This window comes from Trachinotus anak, unplaced genomic scaffold (assembly GCF_046630095.1).
Source record: "Trachinotus anak isolate AG129_WGS33_773 ecotype Australia unplaced genomic scaffold, CSIRO_AGI_Tana_v1 ptg000021l, whole genome shotgun sequence".
Lineage (NCBI taxonomy): Eukaryota > Metazoa > Chordata > Actinopteri > Carangiformes > Carangidae > Trachinotus > Trachinotus anak.
Window position 1 is genome coordinate 1,052,501 of NW_027273872.1, and position 12,086 is coordinate 1,064,586.

General features: G+C 42.3%; 2 protein-coding genes across 5 annotated transcripts in view; both read left to right on the forward strand.

The window, feature by feature from the left end:
- The window catches only part of LOC139606115 (high-affinity choline transporter 1-like), a 9,688-nt gene extending 1,196 nt beyond the window's left edge, over positions 1-8,492 (forward strand). The window contains exons 3-11 of the mRNA XM_071458140.1: positions 130-243; positions 703-858; positions 4,121-4,269; positions 4,634-4,777; positions 6,339-6,492; positions 6,572-6,616; positions 6,740-6,789; positions 6,875-7,287; positions 8,375-8,492. Coding sequence (XP_071314241.1) covers positions 130-243; positions 703-858; positions 4,121-4,269; positions 4,634-4,777; positions 6,339-6,492; positions 6,572-6,616; positions 6,740-6,789; positions 6,875-7,287; positions 8,375-8,492 — 1,343 coding nt within the window. The remainder of the gene's footprint in view (positions 1-129; positions 244-702; positions 859-4,120; positions 4,270-4,633; positions 4,778-6,338; positions 6,493-6,571; positions 6,617-6,739; positions 6,790-6,874; positions 7,288-8,374) is intronic.
- ttc9c (tetratricopeptide repeat domain 9C) lies at positions 8,418-12,043 on the forward strand. Of its 4 annotated transcripts, none has more exons than XM_071457023.1 (4): positions 8,418-8,577; positions 9,497-9,829; positions 10,195-10,377; positions 11,457-12,043. In XM_071457023.1, exons 2-4 carry the CDS (start codon positions 9,499-9,501, stop codon positions 11,612-11,614), a joined length of 672 nt encoding a protein of 223 aa, XP_071313124.1. In that variant the 5' UTR covers positions 8,418-8,577; positions 9,497-9,498; the 3' UTR covers positions 11,615-12,043. The 4 variants fall into 4 exon arrangements, with proteins under 4 accessions (XP_071313124.1, XP_071313125.1, XP_071313126.1 ...); XM_071457024.1 differs by having other exon boundaries at positions 8,432-8,577; positions 9,486-9,829; XM_071457025.1 differs by having other exon boundaries at positions 8,446-8,565; positions 9,486-9,829.
- Positions 12,044-12,086: the final 43 nt, after the last annotated feature.

The window sequence follows — 12,086 nt, forward strand, 5'->3', positions numbered from 1 at the left end:
CAAATCAATGATTTTTTTTTGACGGGTAGTCTTTGTTACTTATCACCTTCATCGCCATTTTCACTAGTTTCTCTATTTTTTATTTCTTATTTATTTTTTATGTGTGTGTGTGTGTTGTGCTTCCTGCAGCTACATTTGTTGGAGGAGGTTACATCATGGGTATAGCAGAGGTTGTGTACACTCCAACCATGGGGCTGGCCTGGGCTGTTATGCCATTTACAGCAGCCATGTCTTTCATCGTGGGTAAGACAGTTTTTCATGCATCATGATGGTATCATATTGGAATTCCCAAGGAAGTTGCAGGAAGTTGTGGGGGTAAGAAGTTAGAGAGAAGTGAGCTTACCAAACCTCTTCAACCCCCTCATTAACTCTGTTTGAGACTACAGTAAGCGGCTACATTGGCCACTGCTAACATAACACACCTGAATCTCTGACCAAACTGTCTGTGGGCAAGTTGCAGAGCAGGTAATGTAGGCACCAGTTTTTGTCTAGAAAGAAGAGTGTGTAGCACAACATGACAAAATGTCCTGTTTTGTTGCATCAAATGTTGAGAACTGTCCATCATGAGCCCAACAGTGTAACAGGACTTAAATACTGAATCGGTGGAGTACTATTTTACATTAAAAAATGCAGGGATACATGCAGTGGCATTCCCATACAGAAACACAAACCTGTCTTCCTTTTTGTATTTCAATTATTAAGGTGGACTTTTCTTCGCCAAGGTGATGAGAGACAGAAAATATGTGACGATGATGGACCCGATCCAGATCAAGTATGGAAACGTTATAGGTGGAGTTCTGTCTGTGGTACTGGTGATTGCTGACACAGTGTGGGTGACAGCAACTCTTATTGGCTTAGGTGAGTGACACTGACACTGACTTTCAGAGTCATTTTACTGCAGCATTTGTATTTCCTACCATTATTTACTTATTGCACCATAATGAACTTATATGATTTTCAGGAAATTGTTAATAATTTGATGTGAAATGTTGTAAGTATTTTCACATTACAAATTGCTCTAAATTGTCCGATGACCTGGACCTTTTCTATTTCGATGCCGGCACCGGTCAGAGAACTAGCTTATAAGCTACACACGGAGCTAACTCAGCCCGTTTTCCACCGGTCAGAGAACCTGCTGAGAGCCGCTAACATCGGGCTTCTGTCGCAGTGATGGAGGTTTAATCCGCGTTCACAGCCGGGTCACATGAACCCGCAGCAGACACGGGTATCTGTTGGCTCCTGCTCCGATCAGCACTGATGTAAATTTCAATTCAATTCAATTCAATTTTATTTGTATAGCGACAAATCATAATCTACATTATCTCAAGGCTCTTTACAGGGTCAGGTCAAGACCTTACTTTGTTACAGAATAAACCCAACAGTTCCCACAAAGAGCAGCACTTGGTGACAGGGGGGAGGAAAAACTCCCTTTTAACAGGAAGAAACCTCCAACAGAACCGGGCTCAGGGTGGGGGGGTCTGCCTCGACCGGTTGGGTTTAGGAGGAGATAAAAAGAGGGGGAGGGGGAGGAGAGAGGAGAGAAGAGAGAGAGAGAGAGAGACCAGGAACAGCTGTGTAGGTAATGGTGTTATCAATAATAATGACAGATAACAGTGGTTAATAGTAAAGATGAGTCGTGGTGGATCTGGATCCTGCTGCTCCAGAGGCAGAGAGACCTGCAGAATGAGGACAGAGAGAGGGAGAGAGAGAGAGAGAGAGAGAGAGGGAGAGAGAGAGAGAGAGAGGGAGCCCAGTGCATCATGGGAATCCCCCAGCAGTTTAGCTCTATAGCAGCATAACTAAGGGATGGGTCAGGACATACCTGAGCCAGCCCTAACTATAAGCTTTACCAAACAGGACAGTTTTAAGCCTGATCTTAAAGGTAGAGAGGGGGTCTGCCTCCCGAACCCACACTGGGAGCTGGTTCCACAGGAGAGGAGCCTGATAGCTGAAGGCTCTGCCCCCCCCATTCTACTCTTACTAACTCTGGGAACCACAAGTTGACCTGCATTTAGAGAGCGAAGTGTCCTATTGGGAAAATAGGGAACTATAAGCTCTCCAAGGTACGATGGTGCCTGACCATTAATGGCTTTGTAGGTGAGGAGGAGGATTTTAAATTCTATCCTGGAGTTTACAGGGAGCCAATGCAGAGAGGCTAACACAGGAGAGATGTGATCTCGTTTCCTAGTTCCTGTCAGTACTCGTGCTGCTGCGTTTTGGATCAATTGGAGGCTTTTTACTGAATTTTTGGGACATCCTGACAATAAAGAGTTACAGTAGTCCAGTCTTGAGGTAACAAATGCATGAACTAGCTTTTCAGCTTCCTTTAGACATAGAATGGGTCTGATTTTAGCAATATTGCGCAGGTGGAAGAAGGCTGTCCTAGAGACTTGCTTTATATGAGAAGTAAAGGACAAGTCCTGGTCAAAAATGACACCAAGGTTTCTGACTGTAGCACTGGAGGCCAAGGTGATGTCATCCAGAGTCAGTATATTATCACATAGTGTATCTCTGAGGTGTTTTGGGCCAATTACAATAACTTCAGTTTTGTCTGAATTTAAGAGTAAGAGATTACTGGTCATCCAGGTTTTTATGTCCTTAAGACACACCTGAAGCTTGGCTACAGGTGTAGCCCGGGTGAACTACATCCATGGTTGCCCCTTGGTGAACCCCCAATACATCCATGACCCCATGGATGTATTATCAGACCTGGATGACGGATCTAAAAATGGTGCCATTCAGGTCAATACAAGTTGCTCACCTGGTGCATACGCCAAAAAAGTTTCTGGCTTCCGGGTTACTTCCGCGTTATGCAGCCCATAGAGACTGCGCAGTAGTGTCTCTCCCATCATGCCTTTGGGCAATGAGAACGAGCGAAAAACGTTATCGATCTGGCGCTGCGCGTTCACGAGTGCTGCTAGCGGACTGATCAGAATCAGAATCAGAATCAGAATCAGAATCAATTTTATTGCCAAGTATGTTTCACATACAAGGAATTTGTTCTGGTGATTGGTGCAGTTAGAGGTTCTTGGAGGTTCTTGTAAACAACAGGTTTACACAGTTTTAGTTTCTGTCTGTATGTGGGAATCAGGTGGACCATGACATGGTCAGAGTGGCCCCTGGAAACAGCTGCTGTGAGGCTGAGCGGCTCCAGGTCTGATAACACATCCATGGTGCAGCCTGCAGCCGGACCCGAGTGTGTGTGTGTGTGTGTGTGTGTGTATGTGTGTGTGTGTGAGTGTGTGTGTGTGTGTGTGTGTGTGTGTGTGTGTGTGTGTGTGTGTGTGTGTGTGTGTGTGTGTGAGTGTGTGTGTGTGTGTGTGTGTGTGTGTGAGTGTGTGTGTGTGTGTGTGTGTGTCCTGAGTCCGAACAGAAAGACAAACTCGACTGACTATGGAAAAGAAGTGTATCAGCTTTTAATAAAAAGAGTATTTGATGAGAGGATGAAGCGGAACATCCTTCTGCTCATGGAAAGCAGGGAAACATCATGAGTGAAGAACTGATTATCTATGAACACATTATTCTGTGATTACTAATGACACCACACCGTGGGTACTGCAGCCTGGAGGGAAGGCTCAGCTCACAGCAGCAACACTGAGCAGGAGGACCACTGATGCTGGGACAGTCCAGCCTTAGGGGCGGGGTTTGCTCAGTGGGGGTCAAAGTGCATCATATTGGTGAGGAACGCCTTCAGTAATTGGCTAAATTACTACTAATTTTCCAAAAACAGAAGAACAGGTAGTTTGTCTGCCTAACCCAGGAGACCGTTGAGACACTTTCATGTCAAGCACAAGTGAAGACAATACAAACCTACTAATGGCTGAATTCCATTTAGCTGCGTCCTGGTTGTGTTCATGCTGGCTCACTGTCACACTGTCATGGCTTGAATAAAACTGTTGCTCTAATAAAACAGAGCCATCATAAAGGTCATTAGTAAAACCTGTACTATTCCTAATACAAGTGGCTTATGTGATTCAAGTATTTTGCATGTCACTTTTGCATATCAAAACTCACTTATGAATATTGGACAGAATCAATGAGTAGATATTCTAACATCTTTTGAATGTTTGTGTTTGCATTAATATAAATCTTAATGTATGTGATCATGTTATTTTTGTAGGTGCAACTATGAGTGTGATCCTGGATTTGTCCTATGCTTTTTGCATTTGGATCTCTGCAGCAGTAGCCATCATATACACCCTGCTGGGAGGTCTCTACTCTGTGGCCTACACAGATGTCATACAGCTAATTCTCATATTCTTCAGTTTGGTGAGTTCCTCATGTAGGGTCTTGATCTCTGAAGACAATGAACAACTTTAAACTAAATAAGTTTGTGTTTAAGACAGACTGATGATGTGGACATTCCTTTAATTGCTTTAGATTATATATCATTTGGGATTTGTTCCCAGGCAGCTGAATCATCCCTTAGCCATAATTTAGGCTTTACTTTATGTTTTCTGACCATTAATGAAATAAGACATTTGGAAGTGCCATATCTGCTGCTATAGGAAATCACACCACCACACCAATGTGGACAGTCTCAAACAGAACAACTGCCACACTACCTTACTTTATCAAGTGAAAATGCACATTTTAAAATGTTTATGTCCGTGGTTCATTGTCTTTTCTGCAGTGGCTCTCTGTCCCCTTCATGTTGATGAATCCCCATTCAGTTGACATCACCAAGACTGCTTTCAACAATACCTACCAGGCCCCCTGGATTGGTACGGTGGAAAAAGAAAGAGCATGGCTGTGGATTGATGATGTGTTGATATTGGTAAGGACTGCCCACAGTAATTTAGTATATTTGTATTATCTGTACATGAAGCCGTTCATAATTGAAAATAAAATTTAAAAAATCTACTTTCATTAGTCATGAGTAAAACCTGTACTATTCCTAATACAAGTCAAAATCTCTGCTGTGATAGTGGCCCATCAGAGGATGCATAAGAAAACTTCACCCTTGGGCGTCCTGGTAAAATGGGGTTTGAGACATATTTGCACTCTGAAACACACAAGTTTCCGCCCTTAGTCTTCTTGTTTCCCACTTATAGTATTTTAGTGCAACTGAATTCCCAATAAAACTTTTCTCATTTACATGTTTTTCAATTCAATTCAATTCAATTTTATTTGTATAGCGCCAAATCATAATATACATTATCTCAAGGCACTTTACAGGGTAAGGTCAAGACCTTACTTTGTTACAGAGAAAAACCCAACAGTTCCCACAACGAGCAAGCGCTTGGCGACAGGGGGGAGGAAAAACTCCCTTTTAACAGGAAGAAACCTCCAACAGAACCGGGCTCAGGGTGGGGGGGTCTGCCTCGACCGGTTGGGTTTAGGGGAAGATAGAAAGAGGGGGAGGGGGAGGAGAGGGGAGAGAAGTTTTTCTGTTTCTCTTATTAGATAATCGCTGTAACATGGCTCATTAAGACTAAAGGTTAACCAGCAGTCACTTCCAAGCCATTACCAAGCTGCTGCTACGCACTGCTACAATCCTGATTTTATAACTGCAGTGTAGCCTGATAAAATGACCACGTTGTGATTTCAGCTATATTTACTTGTAAAATGATCAGAGAGAAAGTTAGAGAGAAAGTTAGTAGCTCATTCACATCAGCTGCCATGTGGTCAATTGAATGAGAGGCACAGAGAGGTTTGTCTGCAGAGGGTGAGCCTGACCTCATGCTTGTAGGGAAATACTGGTGACTCTCCTCAATGGAAAGTAGCTCAGATTTGTCCAAACAGTCACTAGATTTTTTTTTAGAAATAAAAGTGCAAGAAGGATCTAAAAAGTTGGTAAATATAGGAACAAAGGCGCTAAGTTCTCAACACTGCTTGAGTGTGCTTAATCATTTTGAAAGAGCAACAACTCCAGGCAAAAAGGTACAAATCCCTGAAGTAATACTTTCAAAAAAAACCCTGAAATTTGCCAAAAACACCCAGCTGATGAACTGCTTTATTATTTTTTGTCACATAATCAAAGTCACTGTACCTAAGAGATACTACAGTTGGTGTTCTTCATAAACCAGGGTTGTCTAAGAGCAGGGCAGAGGTTTCTTCCCCACCTGGTTGTTGACTTCTGGATAAGATAGTTAGGACATCCCTTCCTTCAACCAGCTTATATATATATTTTTTATATAATTTCATTTGTTACTTGTTGTTATTTGTGTGGTATCTAGGCATATATGTTGTGCTGCTGACATTATGTAGGCTGTGTATTTTTTCCAATCTCTACCAAAAACAAGTTCACTAATTCCAGTCAAATGTCCATTAAAAGATAAAACTGTGGTCCCTGATGTACAGAGTGATGGTAAGTAAATGTTATTTATTTTTCAAAGACTTTAGGTAACCTGGGATATCAGAGCTTCCACCAGAGGACGCTGTCAACTTCCTCACCAGCCGCAGCCAGGATCACCTGCTTTATTGCAGCTCCCATCATCATCATATTTGGAATCCCTTCCTTGTTGATTGGAGCAGTCGCCGCATCAACAGGTACAGCAATAGAGAGCTGAGTGAAATAGAAGTGTGAAACTGTGGTAATTTATTTGATGTTTTTCTGCTTTTGTGTCAGACTGGAACATGACCTCATATGGCCCCCTGTCCCCATACGAGCAAGGTGAGGCAGCTCATGTTCTGCCCATTGTGCTGCAGCACCTCACCCCTAACTACATCTCTATTATTGGTATTGGAGCTATAGCTGCCGCCGTGATGTCATCAACAGACTCTGCTTTATTATCAGCTGCCTCCATCTTCACATCCAACATCTATAAGAACATCCTGAGGACCCAGGTATGAGGAGACCTGAGAGGAAGATTAGACTTGTGGTTGTTTCTTTTCTGTTTCAGCATACAGGGCTTTTTTTCTCCTCCTGCAGGCATCAGATCAGGAGCTCCAGTGGGTGATCCGTGTCACCATGGTGTTGGTGGGCTTGGCTGGCACATCACTCTCCTTCCTACAAAAAAGCATCATGCTTTTGTGGATCCTGGGCTCAGGCATAACCTACACCATCATTTTCCCTCAACTCTTCTGTGCCCTCTTCTTTAACATCTCCAATGGCTACGGCTCCATCATGGGCATTATAGTCGGGGTGTTGTTGAAAGTGCTGAGCGGGGATCCTTCAGTAGGACTGCCAATTGTTGTCCACTTCCCAGGTTGTGCTGTTGAGGACGGCGTGTATGTCCAGCGTGCTCCTGTTGCGACTATCAGCATGTTGTCCAACATCTTTGCCAATTTGTTTTTCTCCTACCTGGCTTCACTGCTCTTCAACAAAAGCCTGATTCCTGGGAGGTGGGATGTGTTCAAAGTGAAAACCCACAAACCGCCACAGAAATTAATGTTAAGGAGCAGTGGCATTACCAAACCAGACGAGGAGGAGAAACCTGAGGATCAAAATGAGGCTCAATTAATGACGACAACAAATGAGCAGGCCTGAGAGAGAAATGATTATAAGGAAAGCAAACATATTTTTTCATATAGCTGTGTTATGCTGTTGTTACACCAAATGCTTCATCTTTTTAACATGATGATCTTGCCCACATGATGGTATAAGAATTCATCCCTTGCCGCAAGTGCATGTGTTAGTGAATGTCTTCTGATTACATGAGTATAATTCTTGTGGGGTTTGATTAATTGAGACTGTTAACTTGTGGTGGTGGTGTCATTTTATGTTTAACAATCAAACAATCAACAAAAGCTCAAATAAGCTGGGAATAAAATCATTGAAAATGTGAAACTGTGTCTAATTGTATGGGATGAATGAATGAGTGGCATTGCTGGATAAATCTATGGACCGCCACCTCCCGCCCCGAGTGTCTACAGCCCTGCGTGTGGACAGAAGTTATCCCACTTAACATGTCTGACCAATGTCTGATCAGTCAAACAAGGTTTTCAAGTAATGTTTAAACATCATCATCAACATTAAGACACTGTGGAAAGACAATGTGGATTTCCTTGTCAGAAATTCTTAAAATTACATCTTCCCTCCTTGAAAAATCCAGGATCTATGAATATGCAAATACCTTTAAAAAAATACCTGAGAAGTTCATTGTTTGTGTATGTGCTGAAAGGTATGTGCCTTACGTTTAATTTGGATGGAGAAACTTGAGGAATTTGAAAACAGCTCTGAACATTAAGCAAAACACATTGTGAGTGGAGGGAGGTTTTAACATCTAATTAAAACATCTAAAAACAGAATTGAAGTTCACTATGTTTCTAGTGTGCATCACCCAAGACATGAATTTTAAGTAAAATTTAAAAAAAAAAAAAACTTTAAGTAAGACTTTTTTAAACCAAAAGACAGAGGAGATAGTACCATGACTTAAATAGATTAATATTGCCAAAAGATATTCTGATCTTTTTGTGTTTTTTGACGTAGTTCCTCCTTTGACCTTGTTGTGGCGGTAACGCTGCGTGTGGCGGAAGTTTTTCGCGCTTCAAGAGAAAACAAGGAAGTGACCAGCAGCAGCAGAATGGTTGTCAACAGGAAGCAGTAGGAGTTAGCTGCTGGTTAGCTGCTGGTTAGCTGCTGGTTAGCTGCTGGTTAGCTGCTGGTCGACCATCGTCCCGGTGGTTTGAAAGGTGAGATGGTGTTTAACACTCTGTCCGTCACATTCTCAAATGTTTAGACACCTTTAACTGAACGAAGGTCCGCTGGGGTGAGTGAGGAGGCGAAGGTGGCGTGGTAACAACGTTAGCTCGGTTAGCTGTAGCCACTAACCGTTAACGGTCTCCACTTCGTTAAAGTTCGTTAAAGGTCGTTGAAATGTCGCTAATGACGTTTGGCAATTATGACGTATGCTAGAACGGACCTTTGTGTAGCCATAGAAACGTGTTTTCCGGACGGTTCCGAAGCAGCGTCTCGGATGGATGGGTGAGTGATGCGTCCTATGATTCTAGGTGTAATGACACAGCCATGCTCAGATGTGGGTGAAGGAAACAAGACTTTGTCCAGTGTTTTCTCACAGCGCGGTGGAGCAGGCTGCTGGGGTGCGACACTGACACGATGACCTTCACCAGCAGTCAGAAGTCTCATGTACCCGCCTGTGTGTGGAACGGAGATGAAAGTCAGTGAAAACCAGTGTTCACATCAGTGAGAAAGGCGGTACTTTTTATTCAAAAGCAGCTAATGTACTAACATGTCGAGAGAGAAATATGGTCATGATGTATGAGGTGAAAGCTTTATAACTGGTTAATTCTGAATATATGTTAATTACCAACAAAACATTTGCCCTTAACTACTTAATCACCTGCAAAGTAAAATTCAAGACGCTTTTCAGTGGTGATGTGGTCATGCACACAATAGCAGAGGTGCAAATACTGCATGTGTTCATGAGCCCAGTATGTGATCTAATGGAGCCGGTATTTTTTAGGTATCCGTCCTCTTGACTTCAGTATCAATACTGAACACTGTGTGATTCAGAGAATTAAAAAATATTTTACAAAAATACTGCACATTTTGATACTATTGACTTTTACCAACTAATAAGCTTCACTGCAGAAATGGAGGCTGCAGGAGGTGAGGAGAGCCCGGATGTGCAGGGGGCAGCAGCAGAACCAAGTGCCTCAGGACACCAACGGACTTCTACAAAGCCAGTCTGGTCTTTGCTAGAGGAAGCAGCCCAAATGAAAACGCAAGGAAATGCTTTCTACAAGGAGAAGAACATTCGCTCAGCCATAGGTCGTTATCACCGCGCTCTGCTGGTCCTCCGAGGCCTCGACTCTGACGTGATGACTTCAGTGAAAGGGTTTGGACCTGAGACACCTGCTCTCACACCTGAACAGGAGGCTTTACTGAGAAACACACAAGTGGACTGCTACAACAACTTAGCTGGTAGATAAAACATCACAATCATGCAAAGTGGAAAGAGCACTAGAATATCCAGATCGAGTGGAGTTACTGTTAACTGACTGAAATACATCTCATGTTCTGTTTAAAAAGTATTCAAGTAGTGGTGCTTCAAAAAACTATTCTGAGTACCAGTTAACTAGCTTCCTGTTGTCACTAGTTTTATTTTGGTTAGTTTTATTTTGAGTCCTTTGCTACCAACAAATCCCTCTGCAGTTGAGTGCAGCTCCAAAGAGGTGCCCTTCTTTGTAAGGCAGCTTTGTCACTGGTTGCCTTTCAATAGAAATTGGCAAACTTACATAGTATGTATATTTTTATATAATCTATATTTACATATTTATCTCTTTCAGCCTGTTTGCTGCAGAGACAGAGTGTTGACTATGCTCGTGTGCAAGATTACAGCCTGCGGGTGCTGCGGTGGCGGCCAGGTGATGTCAAGGCGCTGTACAGGGCAGGAGTCGCCACTCTGGAGATGGGAGACGCACAGACTGCTAAACAGTACCTCATCCAGGCCTGCAGGGAGCAGCCTAACGGTAAGAAAAGAGCCGGCACATCATCCACAGCAGGGTTGGGTCATGGTCAGTATGAAAAGTCATTTATTTAGATATTTTTGTATTTATCTCACAGGCCAAGTAATGAAAGCAGCACATTGGCAGCTTCAGTTCTCTGTCAGTGATGCGTTTCGCTACAGTTCTATTGTGCACTACACTGTTTCCGCAGCACTCTAAGCCCAAAACGAGTGTAATTACATGAGTCACATAGAGGAAAACAGACTTGAGACATGCAAGCTGCTCCATTGGCCTGTATAGACAGCTATGTTGATTAAATTGGAGCTTACCTTTTACAACAGATGTACATGAGACAGGCTAAAATGTGGCTGAGAAGTGTGTGGTGTAGAAAGCCTGTTACGTTTTAACAAACCATTTTAGAGGGATGTCTCGAACAAGTACTTGCTCTCTGTTGGTTATTTGTGAAAACTGACTACTGTCCCTGACTACAATTCATGTATACAGACTGTAAATAGTGGTCCTGATTCTGTTTCAAATTTAATCACACTTAATATAAGAAATTACCCTAAGAATTTTTTTTTAAATTGTCAAGACGCTTTTATTTTTAAAATGTGATCAACCTATGAACAGAGCACAATGTTCTTATTGGCTTAAAGAAATATTATGACATTTTACCAAGAGCTGGATGAACAGATCGATACCACTATCCTAAGTGTCTGTTACATATGAAGCTAGTTAGTTAAACTAAAGACTGGAAACGGGGAAACAGCTATTCTGGCTCTCCCCTAAGTTACAAAATCTGCCTATCAGCACCTCTTAAGCTTGTTAATTAACAAGTTATCACTTGTCATCAATTAATCAAATGAGACGCAACTTAAAATAAAATATTTGACACTACAAATTCAGACCTGACAAAGACCAAATTCCACTCTGTGTTTTTATTTCATGGACCAATTTCACTGCCACTTCTGTCAAATAATGCTGGATCAATCAAATTTGTTAATGTAACACCTCTAAGCATAATTCTGCATATTCTGTCCAAGCCTTCTGTGATATATTTGAAGTATGCCTCTCTAAAACAACACTTCATATTTCTGTTGCAGATGCTAATGTTAGGAAGCACCTGCAGAGGGCTGAGGAGAAACTGAATCGGGAGTTACAAAAAGAGAAAGCCATGTATCGAGGCATGTTTTCCTCCAGCCTGAAGAGCAGCTCCAGAGAAGAGACTGACCAAACCAACAGAGCTGGTGAGGGAGTTTAGCCTGCAATCTTACCCTGCCAAATATAGCCTCAACCTGAGAGAGACTATGTTCAACTGACCACAAAGCAACTGAAGAATAATCACACATCCTGAATCACTGATGTTATTGCATCTCCTCCAGACATGTATGAGGTGAGCTTAGGGGAGTAAGGACTGTGCATTATACAGAATACTGGAATGTAGTCAATATGAAAGTAAAGATGTAGCTGCTGAAAATAGAAAGGAGAGGACAGGAACATTAGTTTCCTAGCAACATGGAAACAGAGCTGGTTTTTTTTAGCTCAAAAGAGCAAGGGTTTGGATATTGAACAAATATGTGGCTCTTCATGCACTACTACTAAGTTCTGATTACACCTCCATGATTGTCTGGTCAGTACTGTGAATGTTGATTTTGTGAGTTTTGAAGTAAAGTATTTTTTATAAATAATGTCCAAACTCTGATGTCTTTTTAACAAACATAACGACAGTATTT